At 38.0% G+C, this 26,393-nt stretch overlaps 1 protein-coding gene and 1 long non-coding RNA gene across 2 annotated transcripts in view; both read left to right on the forward strand.

The window, feature by feature from the left end:
- The first annotated feature begins 10,046 nt into the window (after positions 1-10,046).
- On the forward strand, positions 10,047-12,500 carry LOC116709864 (uncharacterized). Its single transcript, XR_004336982.1, has 2 exons — positions 10,047-10,227; positions 12,185-12,500. It is a non-coding gene; the product is annotated as an uncharacterized LOC116709864 (long non-coding RNA).
- Positions 12,501-18,244: 5,744 nt separating this feature from the next.
- The window catches only part of LOC116711039 (growth/differentiation factor 11-like), a 31,442-nt gene continuing 23,293 nt past the window's right edge, over positions 18,245-26,393 (forward strand). Inside the window, exon 1 of the mRNA XM_032550412.1 lies at positions 18,245-19,123. Coding sequence (XP_032406303.1) covers positions 18,709-19,123 — 415 coding nt within the window. The 5' untranslated portion in view covers positions 18,245-18,708. The remainder of the gene's footprint in view (positions 19,124-26,393) is intronic.

Raw genomic sequence — 26,393 nt, forward strand, 5'->3', positions numbered from 1 at the left:
AGATATACATTTTATACAGACAAGAGAACAGACAACACGAAACACAAAAGACAGACAAAGGCGCCCAAAATGTGGAGGAAAAGATGGAAAAAAACCTCTCTCTCTGGCTTGCTGACCTGTACTTTTTAATGAAAGAGGTGTTTCCCTATTTAATATATGCAGTCAAGGCGTTCCGTTCTTTGACCAATTAGAAACTTAGAAACTCCCGGAAACTCCCCTTCTTTACAGCTCCGATGTCTGGTTTTTATCTAACCACTTCGTGCCCATCTCCGTCCGACCTGGCCGAGAGGCGCCAAGAAGTCTGTTCTGCTCTCTCGGAATTGTAAATTTTATTGCTGTGTCTGTCAAAAGGGGGAGGAAAAAAGGCCCTGCTTTGTCTGCTGAATTCCCAACTGCTCAACAGAAACTATTCCAAATTAAAGTGTTGGCTATACCTTTACACATGTCGTGGATTAGCTATATTAAGCACCAAACAATAATTATTTTCTTTACAGTTCCCCCTTTTGAGGTCTTCAAAAAGACCTCAATAAAAATTGATTAAGCCTTCTAATACAGAGCCAAAAACTGTGTATTAAACTAAAAGAAAAACGAAAAAAAAACCAAAAAATGAAAACCAAAAGAGTGACGTACCCTAATTATATCCAGTCCCCCTTTTTAAACAAAACCCAAGGGTAAGAAATACTTATCCTCCCAAAAATAAAATCATAAAACAAAATTATCACAATAGAACCAAAAACACAGGACAAACAAAACCCAAAGTATAAAATGAAAAAACAAAACAGAAACATACATAGAAAAATTAGTAAGAAATGTCTGCAACTTAAAGGACAACATTCACCACAAAATTACAATCTGCCAAAATGAGAAACACACAAAGTTACAATCTGCTGCTCGTCTTTTTCTGTTTTTTTTTTAAATGTCCATCGACAGTCTCTTAAAAAATATGAAGTCTTCGTCAGGAAAATGTTCAAAAAATGCGCGCAAAAAACGAAACGAAAGTCCTTTTCAAAGTTCCCAACGAACGAAAAACACGCAATAAAAATTAATGTCGATGATGATCCTCTTGTAGCCTGATCTTCTTCGACTGGAAACCTCAAGAAACGACCTGTCACAGGTCATTACACAGACATTTTGTGTTCAACATGAATTTCATTAGCATCAGAAACACAATTACAACATTCTTTAATATCATCTTCATTACAGTCAGCATAATCAAACGATGGTTTCACCTAAAAATAAATTTGTTTTGTTATTTTCCATCCAGGGAAATTATTTTAATCCTTTTTATCAAAGAACGCAGACTTTGAAGGAGACCACATCCGCAGGGCACCAGGAAACCAGCTGCAAAACTATAATGACAAGACAGAGATCAGATTTATCCAAAGGCATCATTCATTTGTGTAATTCAACACAAACATCTTCAAATCACTGTGTGTTCGAGTGAATCCTTCCAACGCTCGTGGCTCTGTGGCTGTTATCTTCGAAATAAGTGTGAAGCCGCTTCTCCAAGCAGCCCCACCCCCGCCTTGCATGACACAGCTTGTATGACAGAGTCCAGAGTCCTGGAGCTCCGAGCTCCAGGGCAGTCTGTGTGTAAAACCATGAGCAACACATCACGTGAAACCTTATCTCCTACTCTGTCCAGTTCTGTTCATCAAATGGTGGATGTGATCCCTTCAATTTACGTTTCTATTATAATATACTATAGCTCCTAACCGATGGAAAACACCAAAACCCTGTAATCATTTGCTTCAAAAGACATGTTTCCAAAGTAACGTGTTCCCAGAATGTTAAACATATGCAGATCTTTTCTTAAACCAATCTTGTAAAAATAGGATTAAACAAACGAAACAAAACAATAACAAAAACTTAAAAATGTAGTTGTAAAGCTTACATTTACCATCAAAATGAATAACAATGTGAATTAAACAGTCCAGTTTAAATTACTTTCATAGAACAAACTAGATCTTATTGGTTATCTGTGTAAATCATTTTACATGCGTTCCTTAAACAAAATTCAAAAGTTAGACTTGGAGAAATTATAATGAAACAAATCCAGACATTTTCAAAATACACCAATTGTACCCAGGCTTATACTTGTCGTCGAATTTAAAGTTTTATTCAAAATCGTTTTAAATGGATGTAAATCAAAACAAAAATCAAGTTTAGAAAAAACCATTATAATCCCACCTGTGTACGTTTCCTGATTAATGATAACTTTAATCAATGACAGATTCTTCAAAACATTTCTTAAAACATTCATGCTCCATTAAATTAATGCTCTGAAAATGGCTGACACAATAATATTTTAATTTCTATAATTATTTTCCCAAGTTAATTAACCAAAATATGCTCCATTATCACTATAAATTTATCTATTGTATCAACATACCTTAGCCCATTGTCAGAAAATCTTTTAATGGAGAACAACTCAAATCCATTTAAAATAAGCACTTATCAGACCATATTTTCGTTTCACTTTTTTGTGTAACACATATCAGACATGTTCTTCAAAAAATTTGTTTAAGTAATAAAAGTTTCAGTAAATTACGTAAGTAATATAAAAATAAAAATAAATCCGTAACATATTCTCCCCCCTGTATGATACATTACTGGCTAATGTATCATATTTCTATTATGTGAAATAACGATGATGATGAAACAGGATTATTATTTTACTGAAAAATACTACCCAAATTTAAGGCTGCCTTTTGTCCCAAAAAATAAACCTTTCAAAAATCAAACAGAACAATTCATTCTGCATGGTTTAAACCTTCAAAATTGCTATTTTCCCAAAATACTTCACATTACAGTTGTAAAGGACATTACTGTTATGATTGTCAAATAAGTCATTTTACAAGCTTCTCAAAACTTTTCACTAGCGTTTGACAAAACGTGTTTACCAATTAAGACTCTGTGAAAGTGTTGCATAAACCGGCCAGAGAGACATTGAAAAAATTCAAAATGTAGTCTTAGTTGAGAAAATCTAAAAATGATAAATTTCGAGAAATACTGGTCCGAATATAACCAAATCTACAAATGAAAAAAAATTAAACTAAAGACCAAAATTCCCTATCCCCTGGTGAACGGGTCCAGAGGAAACTGATAACTCAAAAGAAAGAAAGTAATTCGTTATATTTAACAAAATAAACAAAGAACTGACACAAATAGCCAAATAAAAAATCAGACTAATGTAAAGAAATGTAAAGATTAAAATCCTAAATTACTCACTACTTAATATATAAAGTAATATGAAAGGAAAACAGAAAATCATTACCAAGAGTGTCTGTGTGTGACAGGCGACTCAGTGTTTCGATGCTACAAACTTATATTTTACATTTTCCAGGAGGTAGTTTAAACGATGGGAGAGAAAATTATTTGCCTTACAGTTGTTTGTTCTTTTCTGCTGAGCTGCTGTGAGCAGAGGTTGCTTTGTACTTAAAATTAGTGATATGCAAAAAGGTTTCACATGTTAATTAGTTGAATCTAGTGGGGGTAGAAATTACAGCACAGCTGTAGCTTGTTCTCCCGTGCTGAACTTCTGTGAATGGGGGTTGAAACTCCTCCCTGAGCTCCATTATTCTCATATCTTAAATAAACATACTTGTCGCTTCTTCTTGTTTTGTTCTATGTATTTATTTTACTTAATTTTCTTATTTTATTTTATTCGAAGCCCTCTCGTCTGTCTATAGGCAGTATTGAATCATCTCGTATTACAGTTTAATATTGATTCTCTACAATAGTTCCATATAATCTTTTTTATTTATTAACCAATAAGTTATTTCAAACTTAATGTTATCCTTCAACAACAAATCTTGTAAATTTTAGCAAACTTTTCTATATTTAACCAATTTCTATTTAACAAGAGAGTGACTTCTAATTTATCCTGTCTAATTATCCGTAAGTCCTGTAGATTTAACAATATTTTATCTATCTTAAAGTTTTGGTCTGTTTGAAAAAGACTGATTGTGAAAATATCTAGAGTCAGTTGTATATTGCAGTTTGTTGTTATCTGAACAATTACCTCTTACAGTTAGAGCCTGTTTCTCTAAAAATCTTCGTTTTTTTTTCTTATCCTCAACTCATGAAAAAAATCCTATTTTACTCATTGTATGTCATTCCATTTTCCTACTACCTTCACAGCCTTAGAAGGAATAATTAACATTATATCCACTATTCAGTTCTCAAGTCTATATAAATTTTTATTTAATTTATTTCATAGCTGTACCTAATCAGTTATGTATTTATCTATTTATCCATTCAGCATATTTATGTATTTAACTATTAATTTGCCAAGACAGCATTTCTAGAATCCTCTGTGACCTAATTTTCTTGGCTTATTCTTTCTTTCGTTATTTATTTATTCATTTATTTAACCGTAGAACCCATATTGTAATTTCAATTTGTTCAGATAATGTATTTTATCAAGATTCTATCCTTTAATCACCTTCCAAACTGTACACTGCAGGTCACAGTTACTGCTGTTATTGTTTAATTTTAAGAAGTTAGTTCAATTTAACACAGAGGATGTTTGTAAAAACTAGAAATTTTGCACCATCAAACAGCACTGAGAAAAATTCAGTAGTTATATGACATAAAATACCAAATGGTATTTTATCTCCAATCACACACTCTGTCAAACCAACATGAATTATAACACAAACAAAAACACACAACACATTACAGAAAACACAAAACACACACATCTGGCCAGGTTTTATAGTCAGTCAAAATTTCATCAGTCCCCAAGTGTCAGTCTGTGGTCATTATTCTATCAAATTTTACTGTAATTTATATCAATTTTACTAAAATTTATATGAAATTTACTGAAGCTTCAGAAATTGTCCAATGTTGTCATGTGTCAATTTAATTAATTTTAAACCCCAATCGTCAGTAACCTTTTAAATCCCCGTGCACGTTTAAAAAGAGAGACATCTCAAAGTTATGTTAAAATCAAACCACAACCAATAATTTTGTTTTCTGGTACCAGTTTTATGTACTGAACTCCTATTTATTTTATTTATTTATTTATGTTTTAAACTAAACGACCACGTTTTCGCCATCGTTGTACTTTCCCCGTTACGACTCTTCAACGAACCCCGACCATAAAATAGCGTACAGCACGTGTCGCAACTCAGTGTCCATAATAACTTCACAATAAAACGCAGCAAAATCAATGCAAATTCACACACACAGCGCTATCCAAACAACTTAACACTCTGCTGAAACACACAGCCAGCCCGAACTCGTGCACGCGCACACACACGGCCACACATACGCACACACAAAGCTCTGAGGACAAACAGCGCACTTCCACGGCAGCCGGCACACAAAGCAGCACACACAGAGAGAACACAAACACGTTTTCAGACAAACGTAACAGACAGACGGGGAAAAATAAAATGCCGACCAAAAAATAAAAAATGCACCATATCAAAGCCTACCGCAGGCCGTTTATAAAGTCTACCGCAGACTATTTGTCAAAGCTTCCCGCAAGCTATTTTTAAAGTGTGCCAAACACTAATACTTGATTCCTGAACAGTCTACCTCAGACTATTGTCAAAGCTTCCCGCAAGCCATTTTTTTAAAGTGTCCCACACACTGAATAAACCTACCCCAGGTTATTTCAAAATACACAATTCCTAAATTTCTTTCTTTAAGGAGCACAGCCATGGGTCTCCAGGGAAAAAGACATAAACTTAAGAAAACCCAGCTTTTACAACTGAGGGAGCGCAAAATCCTCAGTCTGAACCCGCTACGGTCCGCTGTACATGCGTATTTCCATACAGTGTACCACACACTGAAAGCCTACCGCAGGCTATCGTTAAATTCCAATTATAACTAACAACAGACTATTTTAAGAGCAAAACTATCCACCCTTGCAGCTCCGAAACTCCGCGTGGCTGCGCACAACAAAAGAGTAATTAAAAAACGTCTTACCGCACCAGCCGGACGGATCGATCGGGGAGAGACCGCCACCCGCCAAGATTCCAGAACCGGACGAAGCCCCCAAATATTAAAAAATGAGGATCATTAAATGCTAGCTTTGGACAAAACCTTTGGATCCTTCCTCTTTTCCTTTTGCCCGGGATCGAGCGGCGTTCTCCATGAGCGACCCGCAACCGCGTGCTGTTAAAACGAAACAACAACAAAACGTGTTGACGTCACAGATCACGGAGTTTAATCTCATACAAAGCAATCGACAACAAAGCTGCAGAGGTACAGAGATATACATTTTATACAGACAAGAGAACAGACAACACGAAACACAAAAGACAGACAAAGGCGCCCAAAATGTGGAGGAAAAGATGGAAAAAAACCTCTCTCTCTGGCTTGCTGACCTGTACTTTTTAATGAAAGAGGTGTTTCCCTATTTAATATATGCAGTCAAGGCGTTCCGTTCTTTGACCAATTAGAAACTTAGAAACTCCCGGAAACTCCCCTTCTTTACAGCTCCGATGTCTGGTTTTTATCTAACCACTTCGTGCCCATCTCCGTCCGACCTGGCCGAGAGGCGCCAAGAAGTCTGTTCTGCTCTCTCGGAATTGTAAATTTTATTGCTGTGTCTGTCAAAAGGGGGAGGAAAAAAGGCCCTGCTTTGTCTGCTGAATTCCCAACTGCTCAACAGAAACTATTCCAAATTAAAGTGTTGGCTATACCTTTACACATGTCGTGGATTAGCTATATTAAGCACCAAACAATAATTATTTTCTTTACAAACCCCAAACTCATTTTTCAACCGTTTTCTCAAACAAACGTTACATCTGAGATTCTGAGTTTAATGTTTGAGATACCAACAGTGTTTTCACATCTTAACAAAAACATTTTGATCAGATCTTTGGAACACATCTGTAAATGTTGCACATTTCCTTGAAATTAAAAAATAAATCAAAAGCCTAAACAGTTGCAAAATCGTGGAGCTCTTTTTGTGGCTCATCTAAACAATTTATCTCGAACTAAAAGAGCGTGCTGTATGAAAGAGCGGAGGCATACAAAGGAAAATACAATTACGCACGCTATGCGCACCCTTTCTTTTTCTATCATGGTCCTGAATCATGTGTAACTCATTTTATTGATGATTTTAACTAAATTGGCAACATGGCAACACATTGGCAACATTACTGTTCAGCTCACCTTAGTTTTAGTGGGAACAATGTGCTTGTGCTTTTGATGCGCGAATCCGGTTAATGCGGGGTTGCAGTCCAGGAAAATCCAAACTTTAAGTAGTCGTTGTCATACTTCCTCTTTTTTCTACTTACGCCAGAGCTTGTCTCCCCTGCCTTTTTCTTTACTAAAAATGTGTCCATTCTTTCTCTCACATCAGTAGACAGCAAGCAGATAGCTTCTTTTCCGGATTATTTTTTCCCTCGCACCGCGCCTCCCCTAAAGTACTCTGGCGCCCCCTAGGGGAGGCGCGCCTCACACTTTGAAAACCGCCGGTCTAGGACAATCACAGTTTTGTCAGGATTGTGAAACGAAGCCCAGTAAAGAATTTGGGAGAGATTCAGAAGGTGTAGACAACCACTGGAGTCTCAAGAGACATACAAAGTTAAATTCAATTTGAATTCAAGAATACATTATCGATCCTAAAATTAAGTAAAATATGGTTAAATATCATGTTATTCAAGGTTCTTCAAATGGTTGTTAGGAAGGATCTCTTGTAGCAGTCTGCATTACAGCAAACTTGATGAAGCCTCTGACTGAAGACTCTTAGTCGTAAAGTAATCTGACAACATCATGAGTGTCATACTTGTGATATAAAGTTGCCCAGTTGCCTTTATAGATGAAAATACATTTTGACTTTAATTTGGGAATTAAGGTCCCAGAACCTAAAGGAAAAGTGTAGAGGCACAGAATCGACCGTGCTTGAAGTCCAGTGTGAAGTTTATTCCACAGTCAGAGAGGATTTGGACAGCAACGCCATCCGCTGTTCATGTCCACTTTGTTTTTATCAAATATAAAGTCAGCAAAGCCATCTACCAGGGAATTTACTGCACTGCTGTCAGCTTAGTCCACTTTATAATTCAACCAGGTCAAATTCATCCAAACCAGTTTTTGTCTGGTTTGGTCTAAATTCAGTTTAAATCAATTCAATTCATTTGAACAAAAAATACGTAGATTCAGATCCAGTCACAATTTTAGTTCATCACTGTTACAAACTGATTAGTGGATATAAATTAAGCCCATCTGATTGTTGATTTACCAACAATTTCTACATCTAAAGCACGGGGCGACTGTGGTGGAGAACAACTCCCTTTCAACAGGAAGGAACAGCAGTATGAGCGTTGTGACTGTACTGTGATCGGCTGAGGGTTGAGAGGACAGAGCAGACAGAAGCACAGGTCCAGGATTACAGTCAGAGCCGTAGGCGTAGGAACCGGGGAGAACTGGAGGGGACATTATAGTACCCTAGACCGTTACTTGGTCTCTGACACTAACGACAATAAACGCAGGTAATATACTTGAAAACAAGGTAAAAACATTGTCCGTTAGAATGGATGAAAAATGTTTAGATACTTAAATAGCACATTTTTACAAGAAAAATGTCTAGCATAAGCTAAAGCTAATGTTAGCCACAAAGTTTAAAGAAAGTAAAACTCACCTTCGTATCTGTGTATAACGAGGCAAACATGTTAAAACCTTTCTCCAGCTTATTGTCGGGGCTTCGGATCGATGTACATCATTAATTGTTACCTTGGACAAGCCCTGCAGACGCCCAGTGTAAAGAGCCGTTTTCAATAGATCGGAAAAGATTGAGCCGCTTTGCCCCGAACGCGGAAGCTGAGGTGCAAAGAGCCCAACAGTTCAGAGTTTCTCATAAATCCTTTATTGTCACTATTTAAATATCATATTCATTGTTCCAGGTAGGGGAAGCCATGCTTTGCTGCATTTTACAATGAACTTAAGTTTTATATCCAGACTATCAAAGACAGAAAATAGCTATTAAAACAATTGAACTCTGTACTGCTTTGAATGAACAGTTGGGAACCGAAGCCCCGTAGCTTTTTCTTCATCTTGAATATATTTATCTGTATTTGTTTTTTTTCTGGAGGCAGAACAAATGTTTCACTCTGTCGTTGTACAGTGTGTCTGTGAATAAAGTTTTAAAAAAAAACATCCCCCCTCCCCCACACCCAACAGACTTCTTGTGGCTTTGATGTCATAGTGATGTCACTCATCCTGTCTATGACATCACTGGCGGCTGCCTTTGTATTGCCAGATTCCACAGAGAAATTCATTTGCAGTTTGAACCAGAGAGCAAAGATGGAAGAGGATAATTTTGTGTTGACAAAAATAAACAATTTACAGAAGAACCGCAGCAAGCTGCAGGAGGAGAACCAAGAGCTTCAGAAAACCATAGAAAGTCTGAAGACTAAACTAGAGAGACTAAACAGAACGGACAAGACACACGACTGGCATGAGGAAAATTGCTTACTTCTAAAATCAAATGCATTTTACAAAAAACAAATCAGAAAAATTAATCTGGACCTGGAGGAAGAAAATGCAAGTATAAACCAACTAAGATGTGATAATGAAGCCAAATTAAGAATAAAACATAAACTGGAAGAGGAACGGATAAAACAGAGAAACACTGCAGCGGACAAATTAAGAGAAAACACAGAAAAACTCGAGTGGCTAGAGAGAGAAAATGAGGAGTTAAATAAAGAAATTGTATCTCTGAAAATTAAAAATGACAGGATCGAATCCAGGCTGGTGGAAAAAAGCAAAGATGTCCAGCAAAGGGAAGAACCAGTAAGGGAAAATATCCAGGAAGAGGAACTTTCAGTATGTCAGAAAGTAGGGAGAATTTTTATGCATGTGTACGATTCAACGTTGGCGTATTGGGTGCCACCCTCGGTTTTTTTTTAACAGTAAAGGATATTTTGGGTTGCTGGAAACAGGATGTTTGTGGGATAGTGATGCATTTAAATTAATTACAAATATAAATACTCTTGTTTGCTTTTGGAATTTGTGCCTAGTGAGAGATGCTTGCAGGAAGACATCTAAACGGGTCAAACTGGAAGCTGACACCAGATGGTCTGCAGCAATAGTGATGACTGACGGATGATTAAGGGTCGAAGTTTATGGACCAGAAACAGAGGAACTGTCCTTTTCCTTTTAAGAAGGAAAAGGATGAGGAAACTTTAAACAGTTAAAGTTTCATAGAAAGAAAAATAATGATGGAAACTACTAGCTCATGGTTTGCAGGAATTAATAAACTGAGTAGTAGGTTTGGTAAGTAGGCATATGTGGTGATTTAGAAATAAGGAGAAAGGCAAGGAGCAAGTGACACCTCCTTGTTCTGTGGGTTCATCAGTTCCTGCACCGTTTCTACAGAAGGAAATAAACAAGAACTCTGAATTTTGCATTCTACATTACGGCAGCTTGCAGGTGCAACACACCTGTGACTCAAGAGAACAGAAGAAGCAGCTGCTATGTGATTAACTCAAGATAACCAAATCCAGGGGTCTCAAACTCCAGGCCTCGAGGGCCGCAGTCCTGCAGTTTTTAGATGTGCCACAGGTACAAAACACTGGATTGAAATGACTTGATGACCTCCTCCTTGTGTAGATCAGTTCTCCAGAGCCTTAATGACCTAATTATTCTGTTCAGGTGTGGTGCAGCAGAGGCACATCTAAAAGTTGCAGGACTGCGGCCCTCGAGAACTGGAGTTTGAGACCCCTGAATAGGCTCTGTAACTAGGACCGCCCTAAGGAAATAAAAAGAAAGTCTCTGGGAGGAGCTGTTTTAGAGCGGGTAGATTGTAACTAAAGCACGCTGCTGTCCGTTCTCCTTGCTAGTAAATCTAAAACTCACTTGTCTCTCTCTTCTTTTTCAGTTTGAGAATGCTTAGGTAGATGAACCTGACATTAATTTGGTCCTTCCAAGCCGGATCCCAAGATCCTGAAGGATTCCAGCGGGTGAGACCGAATCCAGAAGGACCGTGCGCACGGCTAAACTCTTCAGAATGAGTTTAGATCTTTTTCCGGGACTGGTATTTGGTTTACCGGCTGGAATCTGACGCTTGACGGGACTCCGTTTACTGAGAGTAAATTGTCTTTTAAAAGAAAAGCGTGAATGAGTTGATGGCGTTCGCGTTAAAAGAAATCCTGTGTAAGAAACGCTGTGAATCCTGGGCTCTAACAGCTGAAACTAAACGGCTTTAACTTTAAGCTGTTGTGGTGATAATTGGATGGCGGAGTCCAGCGAGCAGCCGCTTAAATCCGTCTTAAAAGTTTCATTCCGTAAAAAAACAGGGCGGCGGAGTCCTGCGTGAAGACGCTTCAGCTCCGGAACTGAAGTGTGATTGGAGGTATAAACACCTTTAGGTATTTTATCTCATTTAAAGTAGCGGGTTTGGAAGGAGCAAACCAATTGAGGATGCAGAGGCAAGAATCCTCCACTCGTAAGAGTCCAAGAAAGGATTACCACAATCGGTATTTTTAATTGTTACCCACTATAAAAAAGAAACCAGTTTTTAGAACAGCCTAGGTGTTGACAAACTGGTCTAAATTGTTTAAAATGGGTAAAAATAGCAGGAAGTGAAGAGAAGTGTTTCAATATGTGTTCGTTTAATTACTTTTATAAATGAATTCATTTAAATTGTCCGGAATGGTAGAAAAATAACTGCAGTACTGGAGAATACACAGCAGATGGCGGCATAGCAACCATTGAACGAATTACTGCTTTATATTTCAACAGTAAATGTAAATCAAAAGATTAACAGCAATGAAAATATTGGGAGTGTGTTGAAGGGCAGGACCCTGATAAAATACAAAATATCTGAATAAATGGATAGTAAAGTACAGGTTAAAAGGTTAATTAAATACTAAAATAGAACTAGAACTATAGGATAAAATAAAAAACTAAAGAAAGAGCCAAGAAATTAAGGAAACAGAAGATTGTGATAACAGTGTGTTGGCAAATAAATAGATGACTAAATGAAACACTAACTAAATAAATACAGGAATAAGTAGATGAATATAATAAATAAAAAAATATCTGAAAACTGGAACAAAAGTCATAAAGGAAAACAAGTAACAGACAGGAATGTGAAACACAAGAAAGGGGAATATGAAAGTGTTTTTAAGAAGGAAAAGGATGAGGAAACTTTAAACAGTTAAAGTTTCATAGAAAGAAAAATAATGATGAAAACTACAGGAATTAATAAACTGAGTAGTAGGTTTGGTAAGTAGGCATATGTGGTGATTTAGAAATAAGGAGAAAGGCAAGGAGCAAGTGAGTCAAAGTAAGAGAATGGAAAGATGATTTGAACAAATATCAAATTAAAATGATCGTTGTGTTCAAGGTTGCTCTCATAGCAGTTTGGAAAAATGTAATAACTGGAAATAGAAAATAGATCTTATAGAGAAACAGCTAAAATGCTTTGCATGGTCCAAAGGATGTTGATAAAAATCTGAGTAATAATTATGTAGAATTATAAGAATTAAAATATTAGATAAGAATGTTAATTTTTCTTTGCGCAGATTAAAAAAAAACAAGCTGCAGCTGATTCTGGACATCTTAACATTCTTTTAATAATGAACAAAACTTTATTAAGATAGAGAAATATTAAATCTACAGGACTTACTTTTAATTGATTCAGTGAAACTAAAACTAACTCTCTTATTAAATAGTAATTGATCAAACAGAGGAACACATAGCCTTCATGGATTTCAAATGCACCATTAGCTCTGCTCCTAAAACCTTTATTTTTATTGCCAATATAAAACAAAAACAAATGTTTGCAGTCCACTTTAAAGAATCCAAAACAGATTACAGTTTCTCTGGCTACAAGATCAATGTACCAATGGGCTCTTTGCACCTGCTGCGCTGACGTCACGTGTTCATTCATCCGACACATTATCAGAGTCAAACTGTGTTTGCTGCAGCCAGGGCCGCAACTACATATTTTTGAGGTGGATGCGAACATCATCATTGTAGGCTAGCTTAAGCTAACCTGAATATTTACAACTCTCTTGTTGATACACTGACATTTCTTACCTTCTGTCTTTCAACCACTTTGAAAAGCTTTTCTTCGTTTCTCCAACATCTTTATCCTCCCCCCTCTTCCGTTTTCTGTTTTGGGCCCCGGAGTTTTTTCTGCGCCCCATCTTTAGCTCCCTGTTGTCGAGGCATTACTACAAATTTAAAAGAAAACAAAACGCGCCTCAGCCGCTGCCCAAGCTGCCTGTATGGGAGGGGGGCGCCTAATCAGTGCTGTTCCTCTGTTATTGATCATTTCATACACAAACAGCTGTTAAGTACATAAAATGCTGACTGCATATAAAAAAAAAATCCCCACATCGTTTTTGCGCCCCCGCTAGTGCAGCGCCCCTATGCGTTGCATACACTGCATAGCCACCTTTTGCGCCACTGACTGTGGAATAAACTTCACACTGGACTTCAAGCACGGTCGATTCTGTGCCTCTACACTTTTCCTTTAGGTTCTGGGACCTTAATTCCCAAATTAAAGTCAAAATATATTTTCATCTATAAAGGCAACTGGGCAACTTTATATCCCAAGTATGACGCTCATGATGTTGTCAGGATTACTTTACGACTAAGAGTCGTGGCTATTATTAGCCCTTTCATGCATAGTGGTCACTACAGTGGACAGCTATCTAAAAGCCATTTTCTTGGGCTTCCTGTGGATTTTTATGTTATAAATGCACACAGACCACTGAAGTGGACACTAATGCATCATAAAATATACCATCAACTACCGGCCATCAGCTGCAAATTCAAGAAATTATTTTTGTTAAATACAATATGGCCGACAGACAAAAAAGCATGAGAACCGACCCGGTCCCTCCTTCTACTGTAGACGACTCTTGCAAGTAAAAAAAATATTGTTACATCAGATAACCCCTAAGGAACAATACTACTGATGTATTTTTCAAATAACTGTGTATTTGGACAAAATTACAATTGATCACATAAAAAATATATATATATTTTTACAAAAAAAAAATCCTACCTTTTTTATGTGTAACAGAGAGAAAAGTGTGTATGAATGTGTATGTGAATTTTGCCCAAAATAATAATAATAGTGTGTATGTGTTTGTAATGAGATTGTTGTATCCATGTGTTTGGAGCCACCTAGTGGTGTGATGAGTGACTGCATGCAACGGGTCCTTCAGACGCTCTCGCGGCTTCCCCCACCAGAATTCTGAGGAGCGCTGGTGGAGGTAGGTGCGAGAGAGGCAGCTCTTCGCTATTGTTTTTACTTGGGGCCATATTTTTCTAGTTCAACAATTAACGAAATACTGTAAGATCATTTAACAATTACAAATATAATTTATAAAGTTTTCTTGTGGTTGGGCTGGAAAAGTATGACCCTATGAGTGGGAGCTGCGCCAGTTGGTGTTTGTGGCTGACCGCTCAGTCACGACGTTAACTGTGTCTTTTGTTTTTCAGCTGTTGGACCACTTGCATGCAGTCAATCACATTGTGAGAATTTCATTTTAAATCACACTAGGTGGGTTCAAAGTGTAAATTTATGAATGTATATATATATTTAAAGAAAAAAATTGTTTTGTGAATGTAACTGTTAAATGTTAACTGTTAACTGCTGTAGCAGTTGTCTGTTATTTTACTGTTTGATTTTTGGAATAAGAATGTTTTGTTTTGTTTTTGAAGAATTGTTAAACTATACGATCACATCTAAAAAAAGAAAAAAAAAAAAAAGAAAAATAAAGAATTCTGAGGAGCGCTGGTGGAGCTGTTGGACCACTTGCATGCAGTCAATCACATTGTGAGAATTTCATTTTAAATCACACTAGGTGACAACAACCAACCAAGACTATACTGGCGTTGTGAAAAGCAAGAAGGGTTACATATGCCTTAAGAAAAAAAATTTTAAAAATGGAGAAAAAATTCTGAGACAAAGGATCATAATTTATGCATGAAAGGGTTAGACTTAATAATAGCCACCTGCAAGTTGTCGGGAGGTTCGGCGTGCAAGCCAGCATGTGGAGGGGTTTAAATAAATTAGAAGATTGTCTAAAAGTTTTATTTGAATACTTGAGTTAGAAAAAGTAAACTCATTTATATATTTGATTTATGTAATACGTTATTTTTATTATCTTGAGAATTATGCAGAAAAATGTTGAAGGGTACGCCACAAAGCTCTATATGCAAGCGTGTTAAAGGAAAGTTGAGTGGAAGAAAGAAAGTGTGGTAGGACAATGTGCACAACTGTCTAGGACAGGGGTTTTCAAAGTATGAAAGGGTGAGCCCCCCTCCAAGGAGCACAATGCCTGCTGCGCCCCCCCAATAATCAACCCACACACAAACAAATGCCACTACAAAACACCTTCTAATTGCTTTTATTTTAGAACCATCTCATCTTTTAAAATGACACTTTATCTGAATGAAACACATGAACATTTTAAAACATTTCCTCCCATTTTAATTATTTTATCAGGGCCTTTGTATGGCAAATACGCCCTTTTTTCATTTTTCTAATGATAAGAACAACCCCAAACTCATTTTTCAACCGTTTTCTCAAACAAACGTTACATCTGAGATTCTGAGTTTAATGTTTGAGATACCAACAGTGTTTTCACATCTTAACAAAAACATTTTGATCAGATCTTTGGAACACATCTGTAAATGTTGCACATTTCCTTGAAATTAAAAAATAAATCAAAAGCCTAAACAGTTGCAAAATCGTGGAGCTCTTTTTGTGGCTCATCTAAACAATTTATCTCGAGCTAAAAGAGCGTGCTGTATGAAAGAGCGGAGGCATACGAAGGAAAATACAATTACGCACGCTATGCGCACCCTTTCTTTTTCTATCATGGTCCTGAATCATGTGTAACTCATTTTATTGATGATTTTAACTAAATTGGCAACATGGCAACACATTGGCAACATTACTGTTCAGCTCACCTTAGTTTTAGTGGGAACAATGTGCTTGTGCTTTTGATGCGCGAATCCGGTTAATGCGGGGTTGCAGTCCAGGAAAATCCAAACTTTAAGTAGTCGTTGTCATACTTCCTCTTTTTTCTACTTACGCCAGAGCTTGTCTCCCCTGCCTTTTTCTTTACTAAAAATGTGTCCATTCTTTCTCTCACATCAGTAGACAGCAAGCAGATAGCTTCTTTTCCGGTTTATTTTTTCCCTCGCACCGCGCCTCCCCTAAAGTGCTCTGGCGCCCCCTAGGGGAGGCGCGCCTCACACTTTGAAAACCGCCGCATTAATTCATTCACTAATTGATGAATTACTAAATTCATCAATCATTGATGAATTACTAAATTCATCAATTACGGAGGAGGAGATCTGCTGGTGGTTCTCCTGAGATTAATACTGGCTTTGAGCTCAATTGCGTTTTGGGGTTTATTGTCTATCTCTTTCACTATACCAGAGGTCTGCAGCCTGTGGCTTATTAGACCCTCCAATGTGGTTCTCAATAACTTTGAAAATGTTGAGTTGTGCAGTATTTCTTTGGTGTTTCCGTGCAATATAAGTGTAGCATTTTCACAAGGAATAATACTGATAGAGAAAGAAATATAATTTTTATATGAAGTTTTGTCTGCAGCTTGCAAACTACATTCTCTTTTTGACGTCATGTTGAGTGAAATTTAATATCTGTTAGAAGAACAATACACCTAGGAATAAAAATGTATTGTTTTTCAACTTAAAAGTCTTTCATATTAAAAAAACAACTTAATTTGTTTCAAAGATTCATGTTGCTTTGGTGGTTCTAAACAAATTTTGTAACAAAAGGCCAAATTTGCTCTTATGGTTGTAAAGGTTGCAGGTCCCTACACCAGACCATTCTCTGTAGATTTTCTGATTAGGGCAGGTATGTTTGCGGGGTAATTAGCTTTAATACCCTTAGTCATTAAAGCAGGTTTTGGTATTTTTTGGCAGTGAGAGAAAGTAGCAAGAAAGTAAAACGCAGCTTGAATTACTGTACCTCTTCAGTCTTCTTCCAGACCTGGATTTCCAGCTGAAATGCAAAGAAAGTCAATCACATTTCTCTGAAACAGACAGTTATCATAGTTGCTTGTGCATCACATTTTTTCCTTTCACTCAACTTTGTGTTTCTCTGCGAGTATCCAGCTTCTCTAGCAATGATCTTCTGTGGCAGACACGTCAGTAGCTGTCTGGTGAAATATGTCAAGTCCTTATAACTCTAAAAGCTGTGACTTAATATTCTGTATCAAATATGCATTTTCTATTGTTTATGTGATGTTTAAATTTTCTGAAAAGGGGAATTATGTTTTAATCATAATTAATATGCTTGAAATATTTCCTTCTGAGAGTAATGATTCTATATCATGCATGAATATAACGTTTTTAACTGAAAAACTAAAATAAATTCACTTTTTGATGATACTCTAATGTATATTTATTCTGAAAGCAGTGAAAACGAAGCCATAGAAACTGCAGCTGTAGCTGTCATTTTGAACCAGCAGATGTCAGTGTTGAGTCAGTAATGCACCACAGGAAACTCTGTTACAAGAGGTAAAATGTTTCTGGAATAATAAAAACTTTTACCAAAACACCCGCAGACACCAAGATATAAACAATTAGAATACTAAACATATTTCTCTGACCCAAGTAACTTTCACAGGGTTGGGTGTAATAGAAATCTATTATAGTTTGGAGCTGAAAAACTATTTTTTATTGTTGTTTTTATTCATTAAAATGTTATTATTATTATTATTATTATTATTATTATTATTATTATTATTATTATTATTATTATTATTATGTTAAGCATTTCCTCCTATATGTCTATTGCTGGAGACTGGTTAATATATATATATATATATATATATATATATATATATATATATATATATATATATATATATATATATATATATATATATATAGTTATGTTATGTGCTTATCTGTAAGTTTAGTGTTTTTGCATAAATACCCTACTTTCCGTTACCGTGATTACCATTATGTGCAAAATGCGATGGACAACTGAAGAATGCGCAGGCAGATTGTTCTATTTTTTTTTTTTTAAATGATCCATAAATGTTCATGTCATTTATGAGATCTGGTGAATTCAAGATAAGCCCATTCATTCAGATCATATTCAATGTACTCCATTTAAAAAGCAGAAAAGCGCGGAGCTCGAGCCACTCGTTGTTCTAATGCCTTAATTGGTCAATATTTCTAATGTAGGCGCATTGCTTGTGTACTGTAAAACATTTATGCTCCCATAACAGCGCGTCCTCCCTCCCTTCGCTCTGTCCCTCTTGACTTGGTGACAGACCTAAAAGCCTTTTGTTGCAATCTTAGCCAATGGAGACGGATTACGACACCGAGCTGCTGAGATATATAAAGAGCCCCTTTTTGACCGCACTTGCAAATTTTTTTTTTCAGTCACACTTCTGCACATGCACACACCTCCATGGACTACATTGCACACGGGGACCCCACAGCGACCATCATATGCTGCAAGTGAGCTCGCTATGCATTCATCAAGCAGATAATTTACCTTTCAATCAAAAAGAGCTGGTCACACACTGGAACGCACTTTTTTGTTGTTGAAAACTTTATTTCAGAACCTCCTGCTGCAGAGAGAGAGAGAGAGAAAAAAGCAACCTACTTCGGGCTGATTGTGGATTAGATGCATGTCAATGATTCGGAGGCTTTTTTAGGCTGAGACAAGGACCCAAAAGGATATACTTTGGAATAAATCAACTAAAAGAAGCGAAAAAAGTTTCTTCCATCATTATGCCGAGGTACAATTTCTTCCCATGCTTACTGGCGCTCATCTTCCTGGGACTGTCAGGGAGCGACGAGCCCAATGTGCTGCTGCCTCCTGCCAGCGAGCCGCCCACGGACGCGGGGCTGTCTCTGCTGGACGAGGACGCTGGCTCCCACGAGTGCTCCGCCTGCGTTTGGAGGGAACAAAGTAAGGTGCTGCGGCTGGAGACCATCAAGTCCCAGATCTTGAGCAAGCTGCGCCTGAAGCAGGCGCCCAATATCAGCCGGGAGGTGGTCAACCAGCTGCTGCCCAAGGCGCCCCCACTTCAGCAGCTCCTGGACCACCACGACTTCCAGGGAGACGCGTCGGCCCAGGACGAGTTCATGGAGGAGGATGAGTACCACGCAACGACAGAGTCCGTGATCACCATGGCCTCGGAGCGTAAGTAGCTATCAAATGCGTCTCCAAATGTGCGTCCTTGTGCGTAAAATGGATCTGGGACAGCTTGGACAGAGGAGTTGCTTCTCCTTTTCTTTTGTCAGATTTTTTGCTTTCCTTCTGGTTGCTTGCTGCTTTCTGATTAAACTAGCCAAGAGAACTTGCTTAGAGGTGGCTGTCAAATAAGGATCGAGTGCAAATCTGAATAATCAATAATCAGGACCCATGTCAATCAGGATTGGCCTGAATGGCCTGTTAGTTTTTATGATGGTGATGCTGATGGTGGTAATGATGATGGGGCAGAATATTTAGCAGTCAGGGTCAAACTTTTTCCATGTTCATGTTTTATAGAGAGAAAACGCGCGTTGAAACCACAACATGAAGACTTCCCTCTCCGCATCCTGTTATCTTTTAAAACGAACTAAAATCTTCAGTTGTCACCCATTTAAAGGACCCTCTGACTGTTGCCTCCTGGAAATTTGCTCGTCCTCTTATAGTTTCCCATAAATCCACAGGCAGGCCCTTCTGAGACATTTTATAAAATGACCGTCCAGCCCTGACAGCTGTGCTCTATCGGTCTTTTATAGGAGCCTCTACCGGTTTCCCTGCTGTTCATCGCAGTGAGAAAAAGTGTGTCCAAAAAGCTGCCATTGTTCCCCGTCATGCAGCAGGCCCCCCCATCGCCGTACTTGCCTTTTAAATGCGGAGTTTATAGGCGCAGGTTTCCCCCCCCCTCTCTCTCTCTCTCTCTTTTTCTCTCTCTCTCTCTCTTGTTTTAACCTCAAGTACACAAAGAGCGAAGCACTTAGGGTCGAGGGGAGTGTGTGACCTTTTCCTGGCAAATCGTGGGGCTCAACAACATTTACACACATTATATATTCTGCACACGCATTTCCAATTATAATTCTTTCCTTTGCGAGCGGCTATCTAAACGGCATCGGGTGTCCCATGAGCATCTTTTCTCATCCGTCAGGACAACAAGACATGCTGGCTGCTCTGAAGTCCTTCTAAGTGGAGGAGTCAAAGGTCAGAAGGTTTTCTGGTGGTGGCAGCATCATACTGTGGGGGTGGGCCTGTTTGTGCTTTTATTTTTTATTTATTTCAGTAACTCACGTGAAAAGCATTATATAGATGTTTTTAAGTCTTTATTTTTGTTAATTATGATGATTTTTTTTTTTACTTGCAGGTAATGAAAAACATTTGGGATGAGATAAGTACATCATTCCAATAAAAACAATGTTTAATGTGGAAAGCATTAAACATTAAGCAAAAGATGAAACCTCTAAAATATGTTTATTTTAAAGAAATTTTTAGAAGCACCTTTTTTTCTAAAGGTGCTTCTAATGTGACATGTGAGCCTCATTTGGATATTCTAATTTAGTGAACATGACTGCAGAGTTAAAGGGAAAGTTGGCACAAAACATAAAGCATCTCTTTAGGAAAACAAGCACTAATCGGTGCCGATGGCAGCATCATGCTGTGCGGAAGTTTCCCTTGCCGACATCCCTCTCCAGCTGTCAGAAATACAAGATGCTGGCTGCTTTGAATATACTCTAAATCTCTCTCTGTGTGTCGTTTTCCGGCTTGATGAGAAGTAGATCGGGATTTTTCCGCTACATTTACCTCGTATTGTTTACGGGAGAACGTTAGCGTTACTGGGCTTTATTGGAAGTCTTTGCTTCCATCCTTTGCAGGACATGTTTAGAAATGATTTGATACCTTGTCGACGCGTGTGACGCCTCCTAATTGTGCATTAATGATGCCGGCAGGAGAGGCTAATGACAGAGATTACCCAGATGAATCGGTCATGTTTAAAACACTTGCTTTCCTCCTCTGTTTACCTCAGCAGCAGTTTCCAGCATCCACCCTCCTGCTCCACCCCCACCTCCTTCCCCTGCTAGTACCCCGCAGCTCCTTATTCCTCTTTCTTCACCCTTTTTCCTCCAGCATTTGTGGAAGAGTTAAGAGAGAATGAGTGCATCCCTGTTTTTCTTTTTTTTAATTTTTAGCCCATGGTGATTAGCAATCCCACAGGATTATAAATGCCTTTTTCTCTTTCTCTGATATAGAAGGAAAACTTCAAACACTATTCCCTGCGCACCTCCAGCCCAATCACCCTTTCATGGTTGTGCACACTGCCTTTGATGGGCCATGGGGGTTCACACAATGCATTCTGAATTGGACCTGTGCCTGAGTTGCTTCTTAGTATTCACTCAAGATACGTGGATGCTGGAGTGGGGGTTGAACAGGACCTTGCTTTCTGGTTTCTAATTAAATATCATGGAAAAATGAGTCTATATGTACCATGTGAAGGATTTAATGTGCTATCTTCCTCTTTACAGCTTACTGTAACAGATGCTTTGCATGCTGTATAAAAAGGCACTCGTTGCTAAGCTGTTTACCGTGCCACTGTTTATTACAATTTGACATGCAGTCTAAAATATTTGCAAAGATTTAAGTGTGCAATTGGGCTTGGAGCTTAGTTTGTTTTTCTTGAGAAACTCGTACTCCTACTCAGTCTTAAAACTTTGTTTACCTCATCCTACTTTTGTGCGTCATTCTTTGTTTATGCTCTTATGGTGAGATTTCCCGAAACACCTTGGGAATGCCCAGAAACATTAGTAATAAACCAGAAATGTTCCCATTCTGCAGACAAAAATCCTTACGTTTATTGTCTCTTGTAGTCAAGTTGGAGTCACAAAAAATAAGAATATTTTTTATCTTTTTTGAGCAAATTTATTTTCTGGATAAATATGAACGTTCCAGTTTTAATTACAGTAAATTTCTTTCTTCTGTTTTTGCTTTCTTGTCATTTACTCTCATGTTTGACATCATCAACCAAATTTCAATACCAAACAAAGATATCAAAAATGTTTTTTATGTTTATTAACTGAACAAAAAGCTTTCCAAACCAATCTGGCACTATGCAGAGAAATAAACTAATACTTGTGATCCCACTTGTTAGAGTGAAGTTCTGGCCTTTTACAAAGCGGTGGAGACAAATTCACCCTATTCTCCTGTGCAGAATTGCTTCATGTCAGATACATTGTAGTTTTATCAGACATTAGCAGTCTTTTTAAAGTCTCACCACAGAATCTTAACCGGGTTTAAATCTGGACTTTAAGTTTCCTTGTGCTTTTTGAGCCATTCAGTTACAGTCGTTATTATAATTTAACATTAAAAATTAGATTAAAGTAACAGACTGATGGCCTGACGTTCTCCTTCTGGATTTTGTGCTAAAGTTTATGGTTCCTCTATTTAGTATTCCTGCAGCAACAAATCGGCCCAGACCATCACACTACCACCACCATGTTTGACTGTTGCTGTGATGGTCTCTTTCTGAAATGCCGTCTTAATGTTATGCAAGACGAACAAGATACACAAAAAAAATGTTGAAAAACATTTTTCAACATTTTTCATTTGCTGAAAAAATGTATTATTTTTTTTTCAACAAAAAAAATACATTTGTCTCTCCAATCCACAAAATATTTGCCTAATAAACGTAGAAGATGTTTGCAAATATGAGATGAGCTGGGCCATTAAGTTCTCTGAGGTCTGCAGCCTCTCAGATGTTGTCCTGGTTTCTTTTTCTGAGCTTCCAGATGAGTTGCTGATTCTCTCCTCTTGTAATTTTTATAGTCAAGGTTCACCGCTGGTGTACGTTTTCTCTAACTGTGGATAAAGACTCTCTGTGTCGTTCAGTGAAGCCTTAGGAATGGCTTTGTAAGCCTTTCTGATTGAAGTCAATGACTTTGTTTATCATTTCATGATGCGTTTCTGTCTGACATCTTCCTGCCTACTTCATGTTGTAAGACAGGTACTATTTGGGTAATTTATTGATTCTACATCTCATGCACTTCCTGTCTGGAAGTGAACAGACAGGAAAGTGAACAAAATCTTTTTGTCAAAATCTTTTTTGTCAATAGGACAACTTTTCTCTGGAGTGTGTGTGTGAGACCGGGTGGACGGGGCGCGCACGGCTACCCTTGTGTGTCCAACCAAGAGTGCACATGTGGACATCTGCACTGCCATACCGCAACGTGTGACAGTTAGTTAGTGAAAGTGAACAAAATCTTAATGTGAGTATTATACCTGGCGAATGGGAGTGGAGGGTTGAACCAGGTATGTGTGTGTAGTGTGTGTCTTTTTTTATAAATATTCATTGGAATCTGTTGGTTTGAATTAACTCAGGCTGTCTTTAATGTTAAAATTTACTCAATGATCTGAAACATAGAAGTGTAACAAAAAGTGTTCAGCTGACAGAAGATTTTAAGGGGGAACATTTGGTGCAATGTTTTCTGTATCCGAACCTTTAAAAAATTGTCCAAAATGTGGACTTTGAATGTATGTAGACAGTTTTATTAACTCTCCTGCTCAGGAATAATCTTTTAGTTACATGACATAATAATTTTTGCACAAATCAACTAACAAATTAAACTAGCTAAGCCCAAACAGAATAAGTAAGTAACAGTTTAAAGAAAGATTTTAACCAAATACTGAGGTTTGGACATCAAGCCTGTCTATTCAGCGCTCTCACCTCAGTAACAAATCCTTCTTAACTGATTATTATCAATTTTACTCATGCACTTTAATTAAAACTATTAGAAGAACCTTTCAACATTTTCCATCCAGCAGAGATGAAGCACTGCGTGGCCTGACTGTCTTGTACATCAACACACACGTTGCGGTATGACAGTGCAGATGTCCACATGTGCACTCTTGGTTGGACACACAAGGGCAGCCGTGCGCGCCCCGTCCACCCGGTCTCACACACACACTCCAGAGAAAAGTTGTCCTATTGACAAAAAAGGTCACAGAGTTCACAGCTATGTGATATATTGGACGAGAAGACTATTAGCCTCATCAGGTCTCTTTCTTTGGCACCAAAGACGAACCGGTAGTAACTTCAACACTTATACCCCCACTACGCACACACCCACACACACACTCGTCCACTAACCACTCCCAACAAAAACAAGTCTTTTATAGTGTTGACCCTATAAAAGGGTCATTTCCTGAAGGTGCAGGAACCATAAAAATAAAGAGGGAGAGCGCTAAAAGGACAGAGCTCCAGAAGCCGGACGGTCCTCGGCTAACTGGTCAGTGTTTGCTGGAAGTCGGTGACTATGTGAGGTTTTTATAGATTTATTTATTCCACGGAGGTCTCAGTTTGACGATGACACCTGCTCTTGTGTAGCTGCTGCCCTCCGCGGAGGGCTAGGAGAAACCTTGAAGCTGAATTGCACGGATGCTCTGCGAAATAAGCAGTTTGTTTAAGGCGAAGAGGCTCTGCAGGGCTGTAGAAACTGCACAACATACCGTCAACTTTATGGCTAATAAAATTTCAAAGGGACCAAAGTCTATTAATAAAAGGACAAAATTTCCCTAGAACTTCAGGAATCTCACTCCTTCCTCTATTCCCACGCTCCCTGCAGCCCTTAGGCTCTCTGCTGCTTTTGGGAATATGTTCCTTTAGAGTTTAATGACAAATCCAAAAACACTTCAGGGGAGCTTGGAGACATACCCTGTTTTCTTTTTCTGAAATAACAGCTCAGCTCCTCTGAAGTTGGCGTAAAAGCTCACGACAGCGCTCTGTGTATCGAAGCTTTAGCCAGAGAATTGAATGAGGAGCGGAGGGAGTCCGCAGGGAGCGACAAGCAGCCCAGGCCTATCCCAAAGGGACAGAAATAATGGACGGGTTTTATAGGTACAATTAAAAAGACCTGAAACAGATGTTACGTTTCACTAATAAAGAAAATAATTACTTCACACCAGTAATTAAGCCTTTTGTAGGGACATGGGTGAGAAGTAGGAGGAGGAGGGTGGTGAAAAGATAAAATGGAGATCATTGAAGGGATTATTGTTGATGGATGAGCTCAGGCTTCTGTGTGGTCGTGAGTGAGGAGGTGCTGAAGATGAGTTTATGGAAGAGTCCATTAAATCTAAGAGGCGTTTAAGCAAACGAAACGCTGCATGGGCATAACGTTGGATCCCACGAGGGAGCCACTGCGTCGGAAAGAAGCACAATTAACGGTGGATTAGCTCCTGATTATCGACATGAAAATTTAATTAGCCTCTTCTCTGTGGCGCAGGGGGGAGCAGCTTCTTGCTGTATCTGCCACCTGTGTTTGTGTTTCTCCTCATCATCTGTAGACTTTCATTAAAGTTCAACTAGTTTAGTATGCAATTTTTCTTAAACACAAAGGAAGAGAAGAAAGGAAAAAAATGCTCAGAGGGAAGTTTGGCATGATGTGATTCATTGATTTTTCTCTTCAAAGAAAACATTTGGCACCATTACAGATTTTGGCGCCGTTAGCGATGTTTCTTTTGTATCCTCAGAGATTTGAAAAACGTGCCCAGGGAGAAGTAGTGTTCACTTTTTATTCACTAGGAAGGCTCAAAACTGTTGCTTCAGTTTTATTACATATATAAACACCAGCAGTCTATCTAATTTATTGTCTTGTGCATTGTGAAATTTGGCCAATTTAATGTAATGTAATTTGTGTTTCTGTGGCACCACATGTGGAGATTCGCCAAGTCAAGTCAAAGTTTATCTATGTCCCACATTTACAACAGCCTCAGCTGTCCAAAGTGCTTCACAACCAACACATCACAGGCAGATAAATGATAAAATAGAAATAAAATTCAGTAAAAATAATAAGACAAATCTAAAATTGGCAGAGATACCAAAAGCTAATAGTATGAATAAAAGCCAAACAATTGAATTTTAGCTGCAGCAATTTTCTTCCATCCTTTTCCTTTTCTCTTTAGCTGTCAGAGAAAAGCAATCAGAGATTTTGGAAAATCAAGCTGTGTGCATTTGAAGATGGACCAAAATGCAAACAGGAAGAGTGAATGTTTAATGATAAACAGGAAAATTTACAAAGATCTCAGGAAGGTAACATAAAGTTTCAATTTTGAAAAAGAAAATTGTTTTTCGATAAAGTTTTTGTGCTAGGATGTAGTGTTTTTTTGACTGTATTAAAACAGATGCATGTCGCAAAACTGCAATGGAAACACTTTCTGCATCATGAGTCCAGTGGTCATCAGTCGGATGTTGCTACCTGCAAAAACCACGAAAAAGACGACAGCAGGAAGTAGCAGCAGGACGATGATTTTTTTTGTGTTTTTGTTTTTGGACATTTTGCAGCTGGCTCCACCAGAGCTCTCATTGCATCGCACAGTTCATAAAAAGCTGCCATTCGAATGTGTTGAACCCATAGCTCTTCTGTAAAATCAGTGACTACAATTCTCTCAAAACGCCGCATTTGTA

Source organism: Xiphophorus hellerii, chromosome 20, assembly GCF_003331165.1.
Source record: "Xiphophorus hellerii strain 12219 chromosome 20, Xiphophorus_hellerii-4.1, whole genome shotgun sequence".
Classification (NCBI taxonomy): Eukaryota; Metazoa; Chordata; class Actinopteri; order Cyprinodontiformes; family Poeciliidae; genus Xiphophorus; species Xiphophorus hellerii.